This window comes from Ascaphus truei, chromosome 19, assembly GCF_040206685.1.
Source record: "Ascaphus truei isolate aAscTru1 chromosome 19, aAscTru1.hap1, whole genome shotgun sequence".
Classification (NCBI taxonomy): Eukaryota; Metazoa; Chordata; class Amphibia; order Anura; family Ascaphidae; genus Ascaphus; species Ascaphus truei.
The window spans coordinates 18,057,682-18,079,463 of NC_134501.1; the positions used below are offsets into that span (position 1 = coordinate 18,057,682).

Genomic DNA, 21,782 nt, shown 5'->3' on the forward strand with positions numbered 1-21,782 from the left:
GCCTCTGCTCACACTTGGATGTGAACTTGGACCCTTAAGTGTAAAGATAATTCAGAAGCTTCAGGCAACTCAATGAAGTATTGAGAGATGCATGCTGGGTATTACCCAAAGAGACAGGAAAAAGTGTTATGAAAGAAAACAAAAGTCTGTGACATGATCATAGGGGGAATACATTTAAATTGCATTGCAATGAGCTGGACATTTCAAAAGAAGAAATGACCATCGTTGGACAAACACTGCATTTCAAGGAATAGCAAAAAGACAAAAACATGACGACTGTCAGGAATCGGCGTTCTCCACGCTCCCCACACAAAGCACCCCCTTCTCACAGGGAGTCCCTGGACACACAAAACAAACCTGCCTTACCGGCCTCCACGGCTCCTCGCCCCTGCCGCCATCGCGGGATCACTCCCCTTGGCGATTCCTCTGCTCAGCGCCGGGCGCGCCCACGTCCTCCTGCACGCACACCTGCACGCACATCTTCACCATCCACTGGCTCGGTTCACGCGCGCACACGATTTACGGAGCATGCTCAGTCTGCACACTCTTCTTCCCGTCCCCCGGACCTCAGGCTCCGCCCCCGCACACTGCACAGGCATACTCAGGTTACCAACAAGACTCACCTGGCCTGTTATGCCTGCACCAATCTGCAGTGTCTCCCTGTAGCTCTTCCTGTCCCGCCTCCGTTCCTAATTGGACCTTCCTGCTTTATCTAGCTCCTCTCTGCTCTTAGTCTTTGCTCGACATAGTCTGTGTATGGAAGTACTTCTGGATTCTCTCAGTGTTTTCACAGGTTCTGACGCGGCTTGTACGACTACCCCCTCTGACTCTCGATCTCGGCATTCCTTGGACAACGCTCACTCTGGCAACCCCTTGAACACGGCTTGGACAACGACCTATCTCCACTCTCCACTCCCTGACTTCGGCGAGGCATCCTTCCCTCTATCTCTACAACTGGTACCGGCAAGTATTGTCCACCTTACTACACCTTGCCTGGCAACGCTTCATACCACACTCCGGACACACTCCCTTTGCTGTGGGTGCATGTATTACCACTTCCCCCTTCAGCTCAGGGGACGGGTCTGGTCTGCGAGCAGCACCGGCGTAACATTATGTCGAGCCCACAAGACGCAGACCAGACCGAACTTGAACAGTTTCTCTCCAATCTGCTTCAGCAAAACCAGGCCAAGGCGGATCAAATTGTGGCACTTACACGCCAGGTCACAGTACTCTCAGACAGGGTAACGACCGCGACCCTGCCAGATGTAAGCCCCCACTCCGCAAGCGCAGTTAGCAGCTCAGATGTAAGGATTCCTCCCCCCAAGCCTTATGCAGGTGAACCGCAAGATTGTAGGGGTTTCCTAAACCAGTGTGAGGTACAGTTTGGCCCCCCATCTCTAAAATACTGATCGCAAGAAGGTAGCCTACATTTATAACCTCCTCACTGGCAGTACCCTGGCTTGGGCTTCCCCGGTTTGGGAGCGACGTTCTGACCTTACCCAAGATTACCCGGCATTTAAAGCCGAGTTTCAACGAGTATTCGATTCTCCCGCTCGTCGGGAGATGGCATCTGTTTCTCTCCTCCAGATCACTCAGGGACGGCGAATGGTGACACAGTATGCTGTGGAATTCTGGACTCTAGCAGCCGAGACTAACTGGGGACAAGAGGCTCTCGTCTCCGTATTCTGGCAAGGCCTGGCAGATCCCATCAAGGACGAACTCTCTCGCCAATCCAGGCCGGATCAATTGGAGGTCCTCATTGATTTGGCTGTCCGAGTGGATCAATGTATTCAGGTACGCCGCTTTGAGCGTCAGCGTACTCGCTTCCATAACTTTCAAGTTCCGTTCTCCAGTACTCCCAGCAACACTCCTGCTCCCCCAAGTGCTACCATACCTCTTCATCCTGCACTGGAGTTGCCAGAGCCAATGCAATTGGGGTACAACACATCCGCACACCGATACGGCAGTTCCGCCACGCCGGGGGATTGTGTTTTTACTGCGGATCCATGGAACATCTGGTTCGGGAGTGTCCACGGCGTCCGGGAAACGGGAACACCCAGTGAGTACAGAGGGGCTCTCTCTGGGTGTAATGTCTCCACGTCCCCTTTCTAAAGGTGAACTCCCTAAGAAACTTACATTTCCAGTCTTCCTTTCAGGCGATAAGTTCTAGACTTCTACCGCCGCTTTCATTGACTCAGGAGCTAGAGGAAACTTCGTGGATCTTGAATTCGCCAGGTTAAACCGCATACCACTCGTGAGAAAGAAGGTTCCCATCGCACTCGTCGGTATCGATGGACGTCCTCTTACCCCGGCCCACATCTCCTTAGAGACGGCTCCCTTGCTTCTGTCCTCACATCTGCACAAGGAGATTTTAGTTCTCGATGCCATTCACGCTCCTGGGATACCCATCACCCTTGGTCATCCTTGGCTACAGCTTAACAATCCTCTCATTGACTGGACTTCCTCTGCTCCCATTTCCTGGAGGCCGACGTCAGACGAGACTCATCAACTGCTGGCCAATACCTCTGTACCCGAAGTTATTCTACCTTCCGTTTACCATCAATTCCGGGATGTTTTCAATAAGGTACAGTCAGACCTCTTGCCGCCACACAGGACATACGATTGTCCGATCGACCTAGTTCCAGGTTACTCCCTACCCAAGTCCAAGACCTACCCCTTGTCATTACCAGAATCTCACGCTATGGATGAATATATCCAGGAGAATCTCAAGAAAGGCTTTATTCGTCACTCCAATTCCCCAGCAGGGGATGGGTTTTTCTTCATCAAGAAAAAGGACGGGTCATTGAGGCCTTGCATCGACTACAGGGGTTTAAACCACATAACAATTAAAAATCGTTACCCCCTTCCCCTTATTACCGAACTGTTCGATAAATTACAGGGGGCCAAGATTTTTTCCAAGTTGGATCTACGTGGTGCCTATAACTTGGTGCGCATCAGAAAGGGGGATGAATGGAAGACGGCCTTCAACACGCGTAGTGGACACTACGAATATCTGGTAATGCCTTTCAGCTTATGTAATGCTCCCGCTGTCTTCCAGGATTTCATCAACGACGTCTTTCGTAAGGTACTCAATATTTTTGTTATTGTATACTTGGACCATATCCTGATTTTATACGCCACACCTCCTACGTCCTTTCCCATCTCCGTGAACACCATTTGTACGCCAAACTGGAGAAGTGCACCTTTCATCAGACCTCTATGTATTCCTGGGGTACATTATTTCTGATGAGGGCTTTATGATGGACTCCGGTAAACTTCAAGCACTCACTGAATGGCCAAGACCCAACTCTCTCAAGGCCATACAACATTTTTTAGGGTTCGCTAATTATTATCGTAAGTTTATACGGAGTTTTTCCACCATTGTGGCACCCCTTACTGCGCTCACCAAAAAAGGAGCTGATCCTTCTGCTTGGTCATCCGAGGCCATCTCCGCCTTCGAGACACTCAAGGAAGCCTTTATATCCGCACCTATTCTCCATTATCCCAACATTGAACTTACCTTCGTCCTGGAGGTCGACGCTTCTGATTGCGGCGCTGGTGCCGTTCTTTCTCAGAGACCCACGCCCCAAGATAAGTTACATCCCTGTGCATATTTTTCCAAGAAATTCTCGTCTGCCGAGAGGAACTATGACGTGGGTAGCAGGGAACTTCTGGCCGTGAAGATGGCTCTTCAAGAGTGGAGACACCTGCTGGAGGGGTCGAAAGAGCCGTTTACTATTCTCACGGACCACAAGAACCTTCTTTACATAGAGAACGCTCGACGCCTTGGTCCACGACAGGCTCGTTGGGCTCTTTTTTTTTCTTGATTCGATTTTCACCTTTCCTATATCCCCGGGACCAAGAACGTAAAGGCAGACGCACTCTCCCGTATACATTCTTCTGAAGAGAGGCCAGAGGAATCTTTGGAGACTATCCTTCTGCATGAGAGGATTCTCGCCACATCTTCTTTCAAGAATCTTGACAAGATTTTGCACTCCCAGAGACGCATTCCCAAGGACTTGGTCGTTCCCGACAACAAACTCTTTGTACCTTCCAAATTTGTTCCAGAGGTCCTGTCTTGGGGTCACTCCTCTAAATCTGCAGGTCATCCCGGTTTTAAGAAGACTACTGATCTCATTCGTCGGAATTTCTGGTGGCCAAGGATGTCTCAAGATATTCTGGAGTTTACCTGCGCCTGTCCCACATGCGCTCAAAGCAAGACTCTCCGTCAAAAGCCTCAGGGTTTTCTGTTACCCCTTCCAGTTCCCGACCGCCCCTGGTCTCACATTTCGATGGACTTCATCGTGGAGTTGCCCAGGTCCAGAGGAATGAACACTATCTTGCTGGTCGTGGACAGGTTCTCGAAGATGTTTACCCACCTCCCCAGCCCTTGCTGATATCTTTACGGAGCAGATTTTCCAGATTCATGGGATCCCTTCGTCCATTGTTTCTGACAGAGGTTCTCAGTTCGTATCCAAATTTTGGAGAGCTTTCACGAAGAGATTGGGCATCTCTTCTTCTTTCTCTTCCGCCTATCATCCTCAGTCCAATGGACAAACGGAGAGAATCAATCAATCCCTGGAGAAGTACCTGAGATGTTTCATATCCGATTTCCAGGATGATTGGGCTCAACTCCTCTCTTGGGCAGAGTATGCCGTCAATTCTGCCAAAAACGAGTCCACCCGGGAGTCACCCTTCTTTATAAATGATGGGTTCCATCCTCCCTGTCTTCCCATCCCCAACAACCCTTCTGGAGTGCCAGCCGTAGATGAATGCATTTCTTCCCTCCAAACCGCATGGTCCAGGATTCAGTCTACCCTTCTCGACTCCTCCCGCAGATCGAAACTACAGGCCGATCGTCGTCGTCGTTCGGTGCCCAGTTACAAACCAGGGGATTTGGTATGGCTCTCCTCTAAGAATATCCACCTCAAGGTACCATCTCCTATACTGGCACCTAAGTTCCTGGGTCCCTTCCCTATTTGCGAACAAATCAATCCCGTGGCATACCGGCTCTAACTACCACCCAGTATGAAGATTCCCAATGTCCTTGATGTGTCCCTCTTAAAACCATTTATTTCCAGTCACTTCTTTCTGGATCAGACTCGTAAACCGGATCCCATTACTGTACAAAATAACGAGGAATATGAAGTTCACTCTCTTTTGGATTCTCGCCTATCCAGGGGTCAGCTCCAGTTCTTGGTGCAGTGGAAGGGCTTTGGCCCTGATGAGAGATCCTGGGTACCTTCAAAGGACATTCATGCCCCGGCCCTTCTTAAGTCCTTCAGGAAAAAGTTTCCAGAGAAACCGTTCTTGGATCGTCCTGAGGCCGTTCCTGAAGATGGAGGTACTGTTAGGAATCGGCGTTCTCCACGCTCCCCACACAAAGCACCCCCTTGTCACAGGGAGTCCCTGGCCACACAAAACAAACCTGCCTTACTGGCCTCCACGGCTCCTCGCCCCTGCCGCCGTCGCGGGATCACTCCCCTCGGTGATTCCTCTGCTCAGCGCCGGGCACTCCCACGTCCTCCTGCACGCACACCTGCACGCACACCTGCACCATCCACTGGCTCGGTTCACGCGCGTACACGAGTTACGGAGCACGCTCAGTCTGCACACTCTTCTTCCCGTCCCCCGGACCTCAGGCTCCGCCTCCGCACACTGCACAGGCATACTCAGGTTACCAACAAGACTCACCTGTCCTGTTATGCCTGCACCAATCTGCAGTGTCTCCCTGTAGCTCTTCCTGTCCCGCCTCCGTTCCTATTTGGACCTTCCTGCTTTATCTAGCTCCTCTCTGCTTTCAGTCTTTGCTCGACATAGTCTGTGTATGGAAGTACTTCTGGATTCTCTCAGTGTTTTCACAGGTTCTGACGCGGCTCGTACGACTACCCCCTCTGGCTCTCTATCTCGGCATTCCTTGGACAACGCTCACTCTGGCAACCCCTTGAACACGGCTTGGACAACGACCTATCTCCACTCTCCACTCCCTGACTTCGGCGAGGCATCCTTCACTCTATCTCTACAACTGGTACCGGCAAGTATTGTCCACCTTACTACACCTGGCCTGGCAATGCTTCATACCACACTCCGGACACGCTCCCTTTGCTGCGGGTGCGTGTATTACCACTTCCCCCTTCAGCTCAGGGGACGGGTCTGGTCTGCGGGCAGCACCGGCGTAACAACGACCAAAAGGAAAGATGGGAGGATGAAATCAGAAAATGTGTTGAAGCAATAAGGAGAAGAGGTTTGCAAATGCAGTTCCTGGAAGATCATTGGGGCGGCCTTCATCAGTAGTGGGTCAGCAAGAACTGAAGATGGTTAATAACATTATGAGAGAAGACTAGAAGTGACTGTAATTGGTATGTGCATCTTTATATGCCTAAATAACTATAGTTTGCATATATACACATCAAAATTCTTTGTTTTGATTCCTGAATTGCTAAAGGATTCATAAATAAATGCAAAGGTAGAATACTTTGCTTACGCATTTAAACCCCAAATACCCTTTGATAAGCTAAACCATAATTGAAAATTAAGCAGAAAAAAATGGAGAGTGAACTCCTGAGCTCCAATGCTAAACAATCACATATAATATGCAATCACTGTCCAGGTGTAACTAGGATTGGAGTCTCCAGCAGGTATAAATAAGAAAAAGTATATGGTGAGATATAGGGTGGTTATATAGGTATAAAACAAACCAGTCGGGGGTTAATAAGCAAATGTGGACCGGGGGCACAGGGAAATGCAACCACCGTGACATATGCTGTGGCCCATAAAAGTCCCAATAATGCTAACCTTACCCGACTGGTATCCGAACCAACCCCTGGAGCCAAGTAGTATGCTGAAGTGGTGTCCCGTATTGAACCATGCACGGCTGCCAGGTACACAATAGCTGTAGATCCCACGTGTACGGCGTTCTTGCAGGACACACCGGTAGAAGGTATCGCTGCACCGCTATCTGGCTTGCGAGCCCGCCCCTCCGCTCACCGGTGTTGTTGGAACAGGAGCTGCGTCTCTGCAACCAGCCGCGCCGATCTGGGAACCCACGTGATGGTGCGTATGCACGCACAGGTCGTCCTCGAGCCGCATCCAGAAGGCAATCAGCTGTGTGGAGACCGGGGAGCCAGTGTGCGATGCCTTGCCGCGTGAGTCAGCTGGATACCGCCCCCTCCGTGGATGAAGTAAATCACCTGCTACCGATAGAGACTCCTGTGTGCTCCATTCGTATAACGTAGCATAGGAGATAGAAAGGAAGGAATGGTCACTACTTCCTAGTAAACCAAAGCAAGTTGTTGATGAATAAAAAGTTCTTTATTACAAAAAGCTGGACATCATGCAAACAACTCTTGAGAGTTGTTTGCATGATGTCCAGCTTTTTGTAATAAAGAACTTTTTATTCATCAACAACTTGCTTTGGTTTACTAGGAAGTAGTGACCATTCCTTCCTTTCTATCTCCTATAATTGAAAATTAGATTGTAAGCTCTTTGGTACAGGGACTCCTTTCTCCCAACGTTTCATTAATGTTTTGATGCACCTATGCCATCTGTATTATTATATTCTCTCTATTGTAACAGTATTGTAATGTTTGCAAACGCTGTAGCAGGTTGGAGCTATAAAAATTTAAAAAACGTACGTGCATACATAAGTAATATTACATTTCTCCTAAAGATAAATAATAGGATAAGTTATTCCTTTCAATAAACAATAATGTAATTGTTTCTAACCCTTCAGTAAACCTCCAGTCATATTGGCAATGAATTATATGGTGGGGATTTATTAATGTTAATGTGTCCTTTATTCTCTTCATCTACTCAGAGATTCAGAACACCTTTATTAAACAAGGAGCACAGAAGCAACACAGCTACTAAGATATTTGTCTCACGTCTGCAAAAATGAATAAGCTCTAAGTTGACATTCACCCACTGTGCAATTGATTGACCCTGCTGCATTAATGCCAGCTTGGCTTTGTTCATATGTGATGGTAAATGAACGTGCAAAATGTCAGGGGTATGAAACAGCAGAGTAATTCCTATCTTATGCATCTCGTTTACCTTGGGGAGCTGCCAGTAGTACAACTGGCATCCGAACCAGGGTATCAACATTATAGTGCATGTGTTCTATTAATGTCCATTGTCAATTTAAACCACATGGCGTAAAGGTGAATGAAAATGAAACATTTTTATTAAGTGACCTCACCTTTTTTACTTTCAAAGCCTCTGTCTAATAATTTGTCTACAGTAATCATGAACAATATTATAAATTGCTACTTACAGTATATATTTTACTCATTTGTAATTGATACGTCACCATCTTTTTTGTTTCCATATTACAGAGTTTATTCAGACTACAGGAAGAGCCAATTAGTATCAGTATTTTTTTTTACCATCTTGTATAAATTCTGTTTTTAAGCAATGGATTCATTTGTGATCTTGAATGCATATTGGTGTATTCATTGTACTGTATATTAACTGTTATCACTTGTTAACAGTTATTAGTGAATATCCTTTAATGAGTGATGCACAGTATATGACTATTGAATGATTATAACCCTTTTGCATCATTGTGCAATGTTTACAGATATGCATGCAGTATTAAGAGTTCATTTGTGCTTCTTTTCTCCCTTTCATAAACTGTGGCTATGGGCCTCATGCAGTAAGCCCCGATAAGGCTTTTTCGGCATTTTATAGCCGTTTTTTGCCCTCCTGATTCAGTAAGCCCCGATAAGTGGGAATTATCGGCAACTTTTCTTCCGAAAAAAAATTTTTCGCCACCCGGCTGCCGATAAGCCAATTATCGGGACTTTTTTTTCCCGCCTGAATTCAGTAAGCCCCGATCAGCTTTTTGGTGCTGATCGGCAGGCCAGATTGGAGATTTTATGGCCAATCCAGCCCGCCAACTAAAGTTGGCAACTTGCTGAAGGAGAAGCATCGGCAAGGGCGACACTTAGAAAAAATCAGCCCTTTTTCCTGCCTGTGATTGATGCCGGGGGTCTCCGGAGCTGATACCCGCACCGGAGCCCCCCGGCATGCATCCGAGGCAGGAAAAAGGCATTTAAAAGCCACTTCATTACTTTAGCGGCTAACCGCTAAGGCAATGAAGGGGTTAACCCACCGTGCCAGCGTTATTGTGGGTAGCGGGGATGGGTGAGGGGGGTATTTGGCCCTGGGTGTGAGTTTAGGACTTGCGGGGGGGATGCGGGGGCACTTAACCCCTTCACGACCGTAGCGGTTAATACCGCTACGGTCCTGAAGGGGTTAAGGCCTCCCGCTACCCACCCGCAAGCCCTAAACAACCACCGTTGGGGCTAATGCCCCCTTCACACACCCCCACTACCCACAATAATAAAAAAAACACACCCCAGCCCCACAATAACGAATTAAATAAATAATTAAATAATTATATATATATATATATATATATATATATATATATATATATATATATATATATATACCCAACAACACCTATACCCCACTAACATACAGTATAGTAATGGGCAGAATGACTATTATCCACAAATGGATAATAGTGCAGTTGTCCATTTACAATACATACACAACAATAAAGACTTTAAATACATATAGCACTCACCCATGTCCCACTGCCACGATGAAGGCCATCCTCATCTTCATCCTGCCCATGCCCCATCCGCTTCTGCAAAACAAACACAAGAATTACAACATCCAAATTAATGTCCCCTAACCCCTTAATCACCATAGCGGTTATTAACCGCTACAGTTATTAAGGGGTTAAGCCACCATCACCCACATACCCTCCCCCACAAAGCCCCCCAACCACCCTCACCCAATACCCACAGGGGAGTCCTACCAAATACCCTTGGGCCTAATACCCCCTCCCCCAGCACATACAGTACAATAATGTGCCAAATAACTATTATCCACATAGGGATAATACATTATTTGGCCATTATTAAACACATTCAATAACGTTAAAATGTAAAGAAAATTGTACTAACCTCATCAATAAGAAGTCTCCGTCGCCAGCATCATCCTTGGGGTCCGTTGCCAACATTAGAAATAGCCACAACATTTCAATATCATTAACATAACACTGAACCCCTTAATCACCTTATTGGGTACTAACCTGAAAGGTAATTAAGGGGTGAAGCCATCCTGCAATGGCTACAACAGTTATGCATAACATCCTCAGTGAAATTAAAACCAATTGCCTAACCAAATTCCATTTAATCATTCAATCTGTAGGCTCACATGCCTCATAAAACATTGCATTTACAGTGTATACATGTAGCATAACATGTAAACTGCATGTACACGCTGCAAATCAATGTTAACAATACAATAATGCCACTCAAATCGCCATACATCACAAGTATATTATTTAATACAATAAACTCACCATCAATGAATTACCACACATCAATTACATCCCTAAACAATTAAAATACCATCCATACCAATTACACAATGAACTAAATCTATCCTAACAGAGAACAACTTCAAAACATAGTCAAAAGTACACCAACAATTACAATATACTAAAGCAAGGCTTTCCATATCCTACTGTACGGCCTGGAAGCCCAAAACTTACATCTGTCTAAAAATAAAATACATTTAGCACACATCAATGCATAGCCACAATGATTAACAATACAGAATTAGAAGCTTTAACAACACTATCATTTCTTACCCTGTATATATATCTGTACACATACATACAGACATACATACAGTGGGAAGAAATGATATGCATTGTAAAAAATGAAAACATGAAAAAGCAACACAAAAAACAGTTACATTAAGTACATTTCTTTATTTAACTTACCATTACTTGCCCCCACCGACTCCCGTTGATCAGCTTACTCACGAACCAATCCACGACACCATCCAGGAACAAATCCACGAACCAAACCAGGAACCAATCCAAGAACAAGTGCAGGAACCAATCCAGGAAGCAAGCCACGAAGAAATCCAAGAAACAATCCACGACACGATCCAGGAACAGGAACCCATAAAAGAAAAAAACATAACAAATTAAACATTAAAATAATAAAACATGACAATCAAGGGTTGTACTAGTTTTATTCTTAGTGAATCTGTATTACAATACCTTGTTCCGGGGTCTTCTTGACGTCCGGTGCCACGCCCTGGTCTTCAATCTTCAGGAGGAGGTCCTTCCTCCTCGGCGTTTGGCTTCAAAATGAGACGACATAGGCTTTTATAGGCCTATGACGTCACATTTGTCGTCATATGGTTCCCACGGCCCTGATTGGGCCGTGAAAACCATGTGTTTTGGCCGATGTAAAAAAATTGATGACGTCACTTAAAGGCAATGCCAGCACAGCCAATCAGAATGGCTTTGCTGCTATTGCCTTTAAGAAAACGTCATGAAATGACACATGGCCGGACTCACATGGTACTTGAACCAATCAGAGTAGGGATGGAGTTCCCACGCTCTGATTGGCTGGCTTACCATGTGAGTCCGGCCATGTGTCATTTCATGACGTTTTCTTAAAGGCAATAGCAGCAAAGCCATTCTGATTGGCTGTGCTGGCATTGCCTTTAAGTGACGTCATCAATTTTTTTACATCGGCCAAAACACATGGTTTTCACGGCCCAATCAGGGCCGTGGGAACCATATGACGACAAATGTGACGTCATAGGCCTATAAAAGCCTATGTCGTCTCATTTTGAAGGCAGATGCCGAGGAGGACGGACCTCCTCCTGAAGATTGAAGACCAGGGCGTGGCACCGGACGTCAAGAAGACCCCGGAACAAGGTATTGTAATACAGATTCACTAAGAATAAAACTAGTACAACCCTTGATTGTCATGTTTTATTATTTTAATGTTTAATTTGTTATGTTTTTTTTCTTTTATGGGTTCCTGTTCCTGGATCGTGTCGTGGATTGTTTCTTGGATTTCTTCGTGGCTTGCTTCCTGGATTGGTTCCTGCACTTGTTCTTGGATTGGTTCCTGGTTTGGTTCGTGGATTTGTTCCTGGATGGTGTCGTGGATGGTGTCGTGGATTGGTTCGTGAGTAAGCTGATCAACGGGAGTCGGTGGGGGCAAGTAATGGTAAGTTAAATAAAGAAATGTACTTAATGTAACTGTTTTTTGTGTTGCTTTTTCATGTTTTCATTTTTTACAATGCATATCATTTCTTCCCACTGTATGTATGTCTGTATGTATGTGTACAGATATATATACAGGGTAAGAAATGATAGTGTTGTTAAAGCTTCTAATTCTGTATTGTTAATCATTGTGGCTATGCATTGATGTGTGCTAAATGTATTTTATTTTTAGACAGATGTAAGTTTTGGGCTTCCAGGCCGTACAGTAGGATATGGAAAGCCTTGCTTTATTATATTGTAATTGTTGGTGTACTTTTGACTATGTTTTGAAGTTGTTCTCTGTTAGGATAGCTTTAGTTCATTGTGTAATTGGTATGGATGGTATTTTAATTGTTTAGGGATGTAATTGATGTGTGGTAATTCATTGATGGTGAGTTTATTGTATTAAATAATATACTTCTTGTGATGTATGGCGATTTGAGTGGCATTATTGTATTGTTAACATTGATTTGCAGCGTGTACATGCAGTTTACATGTTATGCTACATGTATACACTGTAAATGCAATGTTTTATGAGGCATGTGTGCCTACAGATTGAATGATTAAATGGAATTTGGTTAGGCAATTGTTTTTTATTTCACTGAGGATGTTATGCATAACTGTTGTAGGCATTGCAGGATGGCTTCACCCCTTAATTACCTTTCAGGTTAGTACCCGATAAGGTGATTAAGGGGTTCAGTGTTATGTTAATGATATTGAAATGTTGTGGCTATTTCTAATGTTGGCAACGGACCCCAAGGATGATGCTGGCGACGGAGACTTCTTATTGATGAGGTTAGTACAATTTTCTTTACATTTTAACGTTATTGAATGTGTTTAATAATGGCCAAATAATGTATTATCCCTATGTGGATAATAGTTATTTGGCACATTATTGTACTGTATGTGCTGGGGGAGGGGGTATTAGGCCCAAGGGTATTTGGTAGGACTCCCCTGTGGGTATTGGGTGAGGGTGGTTGGGGGGCTTTGTGGGGGAGGGTATGTGGGTGATGGTGGCTTAACCCCTTAATAACTGTAGCGGTTAATAACCGCTATGGTGATTAAGGGGTTAGGGGACATTAATTTGGATGTTGTAATTCTTGTGTTTGTTTTGCAGAAGCGGATGGGGCATGGGCAGGATGAAGATGAGGATGGCCTTCATCGTGGCAGTGGGACATGGGTGAGTGCTATATGTATTTAAAGTCTTTATTGTTGTGTATGTATTGTAAATGGACAACTGCACTATTATCCATTTGTGGATAATAGTCATTCTGCCCATTACTATACTGTATGTTGTGTATTGATGCTATGTTTATTGGGGGCATTTGTCCCCAATAAACATGCTACTATGCGTTAACCCCTTCATTGCCTTAGCGGCTATCCGCTATGGTAATGAAGCAGCATTAATGTATTTTTAATAATACTGTGCGGAAGCAGGAGGCCCCCTGAGCTGAAGCGCATTTATTTGTGGCTCAGAGACCCCCTGCCTCCCGAGTTACAGGCCCCGGTTTGGGCCATCGGTTACAGTGTGGACGCCATGTTTATTGCGGGGACGCTATAAACATGGCGGCGACGCTGCCACCCGATGACACATACCGGGGCCTGTAACTCGGGAAGCAGGGGGTCCCTGCTCCACAAAGCAATGCGGTTCAGCTCAGGGGACCCCCTGCTCACTGTACAGTATAATTAAAAAGACATTCATGCTGCTTCATTACCGTTGCACATAGCCGCCAAGGTAAGGAACGAGTCTTTATTGATGTGTGTGTGTTTTATTTATACTGTACATGTGCAGAGGGTCTCCGGAGCAGAACAGCGTTGGTTTGAGGTCCGGGGACCCCCTGCCCCCCGAGATACAGGCCCCTTTATGGGGTGCCGGTATCCCTCTGGTTTGTTTACAGGTCGCGGTCACGTGATCGGGACCTTTAAACGCCGAGGGATACCGGCACCTCATAAAGGGGCCTGTATCTCGGGGGGTAGGGGGTCCCCGGACCTCAAACCAACGCGGTTCAGCTCCGAAGACCCCCTGCACATGTACACTATGAATAAAAGTTGTTTTTAAATACTTTTTTTGGTGCCGAAGTTTGCGCTGAGAGAGCGGCTTGTCTCTCTCAGCTGCAAACATCTATCGGCACCAAAGGCTTATCGGGAGCCTTATTGGGAGCCAGGCTGTATCGCCACAGCTCATCGGCAGCTTTGCTTTCGCAGTGCTTCAGCAGGGATCGGAAGGATTCGGCCCTTACTGAATACTGCGAGGGCAAATCGCCCAAAAAAAACATTTTCGCAATTAGTGCCGAAAATTTTGTATCGGGGCTTACTGCATGAGGCCCTATGTTCTTAAAATGTCACAGTGGCCATACAGTAGCTAAAAGTGTGACATTATTGCTGTGCAGAATACATTGAGTGACAAAGTCTGGGACAGGCAGCACGCCACACTTTCTGAGAAAAGGTAAACAAAAACTGTACTATGCTATACTTAAAAGTGACGCACAATGTGTCACTTTAACTTTGCAACATGGAAGATATACCAATACCCTATATTATTATCAATTATCTATCATTTCTGTCCAATTCCAAGAGTTCAATCAAATGAATACTCCCATGACATATATTTTAGATACTTAATGGATAGAGTTGTGAATTATCCATACAAACTAATGTTCTGAACTGTGTTACTATCTTAATGATTTGATCTATCTACAGGATTATCAGACTATTCTGTTTAATATTGGCAAAGCAGCAAATATTGAGCAGTAAAAAAAACTATTAAAATCCATATATTGTTTAGTGTTTACAGCTATATCTCTGTGTCGCCACTGATGAAATAAACACATTTTAGGAGAAAAATTCATAGGAAAAGGGGGGGATTTGAGTGAAGAAAGGGGTAGAGATATAGAAAATGGGAAAGTGAGGGAGAAAGAAATAGAGGATAAAAGGTTGATATTCATCAAGCTGCAATACAGGGTACACACTTCCATCCAGCGGTAACCACCATTCCATTTAAGGACTGTTACCGCTGCATCGAAGTGTGATCATCCGCATCATAGTTTGATGAATCCTGGCCAAGCTAAGTGAAACGTAGACAACTGGATTAACAGAGGGTTTTACAGGTGGAAACCAGAACACAGCAGGATAACCATTTTAATGTACAATTCTAATACTGCATTTTGTATTGTAACATAGCACAGTAGTTCTCTGCATTTTGTATTGTAACATAGCACAGTAGTTCTCTGCATTTTGTATTGTAACATAGCACAGTAGTTCTCTGCATTTTTATGAGCACTAAAATCCCAAAAATGCGTCCACTATAAAAACACTAGTTGGGTTTCGGTAATAAAATAATAACACAGCATCTACACATACCGGCACTGTATCTTTCAAGGACTTTTCTGCTGAAATCCTCAGATGCACTTTACAAGTTACAGACACTTCACATGATCTGACAGCAAAGGGCACCTAGCAGCTTAGACCAGGGGTGCTCAATTCAAATCCTCAAGACCCCCCAACCGGTTATGTTATAAGGATATCCCTGCTTCAGCACAAGTGGCTCAATAAGACCTTTGACTAAGTCTTTGACTGAGCCATTGATTGAGGCACCTGTGCTGAAGCAGGGATATTCTGCAAACCTGACCTGTAAGGGGTTATTGAGGACTGGAGTTGAGCACCCCTGGTTTAGACCACCTACTTAATGGACAAATGATTTTACTGGCGTCACTGCTCTGCATTCAAGTTTCACACACACTTTCTGGAAATACTGCAGCGTAACAATCACTGTGACATGTCCTAACTCAGCCAGCTTTAGTTGCCATGAAATGGCAGGTAAAAGAGAACATGGGACAGATAGAGATATTACCTGTCTAAGCTGAAACTACTTTCCTATTAAACTATTAGTGTTTCCCAATTTCATTGTGCCCCATTGTATCCAATGTCCCCCCCCCCCTGAGCTATAGTTAATAATGTTCCATGGGGAATATACTGTCTCTTACTCAGTATAACCTACTCATGTCTGGTGTTTGGAGAGAATATTGCAGATCTGGCTCCCTTGCCGTGCTCAGACAGGACTGTTGTACAGCACCTCTGTGCCGATTGCTGTGCTACAGTATTTGACAATAGCCTAAAGGTTTCTAAATCAATTCTTAAGTTCAGCTGTTAAAAAGAACACACCTGTGAGGTCTTGAAAGTTCATGTGCTAACTTCAGCTGTGAATTACTGCACCTGGAATACTTTCTGTTCCTTGACAATCCGTTCATGTAAAACAGCTCTATGCTGTAGGGCAATATTCCGCGTGATTAGTAGGTAAAATAAAGATTCCTACATCTGTGGTACTTTTTTTTTATGGGCCATTATGGTTTTGGCTTTTTTTTTTTATAGTTCCTATTTATGGTGGGCCATCAGACCTGTTTGAATTAGTTCCTGATGGTCCTAAACCTGGATTCAGATGGGGCTCCTCTACATGGATGGGATAAGTGATTTTAAATAATTTCTTTAACCCTTTGGTGCATACCTAGACTCTCCCTGAGAGGACCTATGTAACCTCACTGACAATCCAGGGTTTATATATATATATATATATTGTTTTGTTAGGACCTGCTACGGTCATGCCTTGAAAGTGGCAGCATGCTTAAGACGCTTTGGCAAAAGGGTTAAACTAAATGACCTTTTTTCAAGAGAATATATAAGTATTGCACTGTGTATTTTTGTCACATTGGAAGTAGCTTTGGGCATCTTTGTATGTTTTTTGTTGTAATCCAGGGTTTATATACACATTTATATATAGAGAAAGGGAGAACGAGATAAATATATATATATATATACTGTATAAATATATGCAGACCTGTCTAAGACATGCAAATGAGCACATAATAATATTTCCATTTGCTATATGCTTTGCGGTGGAGGGTTTTGTTATCACTTATTTTACCCACCATAACTAACTAATGTGTGGTGGATGCCTGTGCAAGGCTTCAAATTGCAAAGCCAGTATAACCAGCCTCACACTGATGAGACCCAAAAGGTCAAAACAGCTGTCTGTGAGTAGGTTTACTGACTCTGAATCTTAACCCAGGTTGTACTGAAAAGCTGTGCAATGCAGCAAGCATAATTAAGGGGTCCATGTCAAAATGGATTTGAAGCAAAAGGTGGCACTTTGTGCTCATTTGCATGTCATTTCCCAGAATCCTTTGCTGCAGTGGAAGCACTGTATGCTAGGTGATAATGGTGAAAGGCAGGGTTACATGCGCTTGCAGGCAGCTACTGGGACCGGCCACGTTGAGGGGTGGATCTTGCTCCTGCAGCGCACGCCGTAGCGAGCGCAGCAGTAGATACTGGGACCGAGGCTTTAATCCGTGACTAGATGGTGACTTGGGCTTCTAAAGGGTTTGCACATTACTGTACAACATGTGTACTTTTATCATGTGGTGTAGGGTTAAGAGTAACGCCACGTTATTTAGGATAACATAGCATTATACTAATATAACACGACGTTACACCAATAAACCTATTAACTTCATCATTTCTTTGAAGATACCATGCTAAGTCACAAAATCTGATGTAGGAATCATGATGATGTGTTTGCCGATTTAATATCAGTGTCAAGGTGCACTAATGTCACACCCCTCTGTTTCTTTGCAGCGTTACTTCCTCTGAGGCAGTATTCCGAGCAATACGGGCACGGTGCTCAACTCCAGTCCTCAAGACCCCCCAACTGGTCAGTTTATAAGGATATCCCAGCATCAGCACTGGTGGCTCAATCAGTGGCTCAGTCCACTGATTGAGCAACCTGTGCTGAAGCAGGGACTGATTGAGCTACCTGTGCTGAAGCAGGGATATCCTTATAACCTGACCCGTTGGGAGTCTTGAGGACTGGAGTTGAACACCCCTGCAATACGAGAATGGCAGCACGAGGCACAACAAGTCTCTGGGATCATGCAGATATCAGCAAACAAAATGCATGAAAGGTACCACGTTTGATCTACAGTAAAAACCACAACAATTATTTGAATTGATAAAGTAGGTGCTCAACATAGAATTAAAATCCCAGATTTCTTACTGGAAGATAATAAAAATGGCAACACAACTGCTTTAATAACCACAGTGAGTACTGCAGCTGCTTCCTCAATTTGTTCATACTGTATAACTCTTTTTATAGAGTGAGTGTATATTTTTGATCTCTCTCTCGTACATGCCTGACATGCCATAACAATGTATGTACAGTATGTATAACTATATATAGCACCATCCAGGTACATAGCGCTTCACAGCAGTAATACACGTGACATAATAATATAGCACATAATGGGAACAAGCGCTTCAGACATAAAACGAGAGGAAAGGGAGTCCCTGCCCCGAAGAACTTACAATCTAAGTGGTAAGTGGGGAGAACTTACATAGACAGTAGGAGGGTGTTAAGGAAATTGCGTCTGCAATGGGCCACGGTCAGTGCACATGAAATGTACAGTATCAGCCAGCTGAGCTACCCAATATTATGTTCCTGTGGATTCAGTTATTTTCTAATGCTTCATTAAAGAACAATATTTATTTTTATCTCCTAACAATTGTAAGTATTTTATGTGCTGAGATTGCCTCTGGTGTACAATAAATATCAACATATTAGCCAGAAATCAGAAATATATTTATTTAGAAAATGTATCTTAAAGTGCTAATTCCTCAACTTTCATTTTTTTTTTCATTCTTGAACAATTTGGGACTACTGCAAATATTAGGAAATAATTAGCTTGAACTGCATGCATTCTTGCTCATTTATATTTTTCATTGGTAATTACTTTGGTATTGTCAACAGTAAAACCTTTTACAGTGTGAAAAAGCACATTAAGTACAGTAAATTAGCTTGAAGCCTGTTACATTATGAAGAGGATGAACAAAATATATACTCATAAAAAATATGCTGTTTTTCCACAGTTGAAACGTTAATTTGTAGAAATATAATAGTAATCCATGAGTTCTATGTATAAATTGATTTTTGATGCCTTAATGCTATTCAAAGGAAATGTTGGCATTGTGCTAAAGTTGCTATTAAAGCAATTAGCATTATGGTGCATTATTAAAGTTAATTGTTTAAGGCTTACTGTTAAGGTGAAAGCAGCTCTTTGACTTTTCGTTTTGAAAAATCTGAACTTTAGATAATTGTGTATATAATTACCAGCCTATTCCTATCGAAGACAATTAACTTTAGACAATTCTATGAACATGGCAAAACTTTAAAGTGACCTTTTAGACTATATAGCAGTTATCCAACCTTGTCTATTGTGTATGGCCACTAATGGTTTAAACATCCTACTGTGTAAAAAAAACACTTAAGGGCACAGCCACAAGCCTCGCATATGTTCCCCAAAAGGGTCTTCGTGCATTTTTAGAATTGTGTGTATTCAAATGGTCTGTGCGGTGAAGCGCACTTTGTAACAGATTTACATGGACAGGTTTTAATGTGCTCTATGGCTCAGAACCAGTTAGTACATTTCAGGCCTATTCTAATGTGCGGCACTGCCCACCTCGTAGAGCTCGGCTTGGAATAAGAAAATCCAGAGCCAAAGAAAAATACATTGAAAGGCTTTCTTCATTACCTTCATTATTTTTAATGGTGAAGTTTGGATTGTTGGCCATTTCAGGTAGAAGGCTATAAAAGAAAAAGTGTCCATTCCTTGGATCATCCTTGTCAATAGCACTAACTGTTTGAATGATCTGCAACAAAAGCACAATCACAGTATGGCTCAGTAGATAATATGGTCAACGGAATGGTACCAAGTGAAGAGAAAAACATTTGGTAATGATGTCTGTGCATACGCAAAATCATTCAGATACAAACAAGTTGAAAAGATAATAAAGAGCGCTACTGATATACAGTATAATTGTGGACAACAAGAGGTAAACTGAGTACCGTGATATTAATTAATACCAAGTCCCAAGAACCCACACTAGAACAAAGTGTTTATAGTGTATTAATTGAGTACATAACCTTAAAGGCAGGTAAATTAGAAGAGCGTCTGCAGCTGTTAACAGGGGGGGGGTGGCTCAGCATCCCTTGACACTAAAAGAGAAAAATGACAAAAAAGACACAGCGCAAACCGCTCATAGTGAAATAAATGTTAAATTGTAGTAAAGTTAAAATATTAAGAACGGGTGAGTATTTTGCGTACATCAGATAAGATGATTAAGGTCATATCATGTAACGAGACATGGGTTACCAGAAAGCGAATATCTGGCTGGTCAGGAACTAAGTCGCCGTCTATGTGCCCTCCGGTGGTCTTCAAAGGCTTAGATCTCCTAAAGGTAGGTGGCCCCTCTGACGATGGCACTATAAATCCTCCTAGGAATCAGTGTCTCGACAGATGGATTCTCCCAGAATGAAAACCGGGTGCGGAGTACGGTAACACCGCAGGTAAGTGTCTCAGGTGTTTAGTATAGAGAATGTCTCAGATGTTTGGTATGGAGAAATCTCCCTTCACCGCTCGTTTCAAAGTTCGAACACAGTTTTTATGCGATAATCCACAAAATGGCAAAATAGCAGCACTTAGAAAGACCAAGGTGGGTTTACCAACACAGATTTCCAAGCACTGCAATATATACGATAATCGAAACTTTGAGCACACACCGGTGGACTAATGCAATGAATCGTGACGATTTTAACATTTGAGATTTGCCATTCTTTGAGCCCTCGATATTTGCAGCTCTAGCACTGTGTGTTTCTTTTGTTTTGTGGCTCGGTATACGTCACTGTTCCAAGCCGCTATTAGACGGCGCTTATAAAGTGTCGTCACGATTCATTGCATTAGTCCACCAGTGTGTGCTCAAAGTTTCAATTTGCGCATATATGGCAGTGCTAGAAGATCTGTGTTGGTACACCCACCTTGGTCTTTCTTATTGCAGCTATTTTGCCATCTTGCGGATTACCACATACGAACTGTGTTCGAACTTTGAAACGAGTGGTGAAGGGAGATTTCTCCATACCAAACATCTGAGACATTCTCTATACTAAACACCTGAGACACTTACCTGCGGTGTTACCGTACTCCGCACCCGGTATTCATTCTGGGAGAATCCATCTGACGAGACGCTGATTCCTAGGAGGATTTATAGTGCCATCGTGAGAGGGACCACCTACGTTTAGGAGATCTAAGCCTATGAAGACCACTGGAGGGCACGTAGACGCGACTTCGTTCCTGACCAGCCATACATTCGGTGTCCGGTAACCCATGTCTCGTTATATGATATGTCCTTAATCATCTTCTGATGTACGCAGAATACTCACCCGTTCTTAATATTTTTACTTTACTAAAATGTATTTCACTATGAGCGGTTTGCGCGGTGTCTATTTTGTCACAAATAAGTTGAAGCCTGTTAATCGGATCAAATTAACCGTCTGAGAGTCAGAGCTACAGGATACAAATACAGAAGAAGAAATGAAAGAATGTTTATGAACCTCATTGGCAGTTCACTGCTCACGCCTCTGGCTTGTTAACGCTGTAGCTGCCAGAAGAGCAATGCATTGTGGGGTAATGGGGGTCACCAAACGTATGTCTTTTCAAATCAAGACGGGAGACCCGGTGAATTAAATCAGTTAGATTTATTGTTTTTCATAAAAAAGCTGAAACAAACTTGAACACCTTAATACAGTACATTAGTTCTGACACCTAGGCTGTCAATTTTCCCTGGCTTGGGAAGATTTAAGCATCAATCA

At 43.7% G+C, this 21,782-nt stretch overlaps 1 protein-coding gene across 2 annotated transcripts in view; it reads right to left on the reverse strand.

Moving 5' to 3' along the window:
- The window catches only part of CDH8 (cadherin 8), a 215,243-nt gene that overhangs the window by 16,022 nt on the left and 177,439 nt on the right, over positions 1-21,782 (reverse strand). For both annotated transcript variants that reach the window (XM_075576755.1, XM_075576756.1), the window contains exon 10: positions 19,669-19,786. In XM_075576755.1, the coding sequence (XP_075432870.1) occupies positions 19,669-19,786 (118 nt within the window). The remainder of the gene's footprint in view (positions 1-19,668; positions 19,787-21,782) is intronic.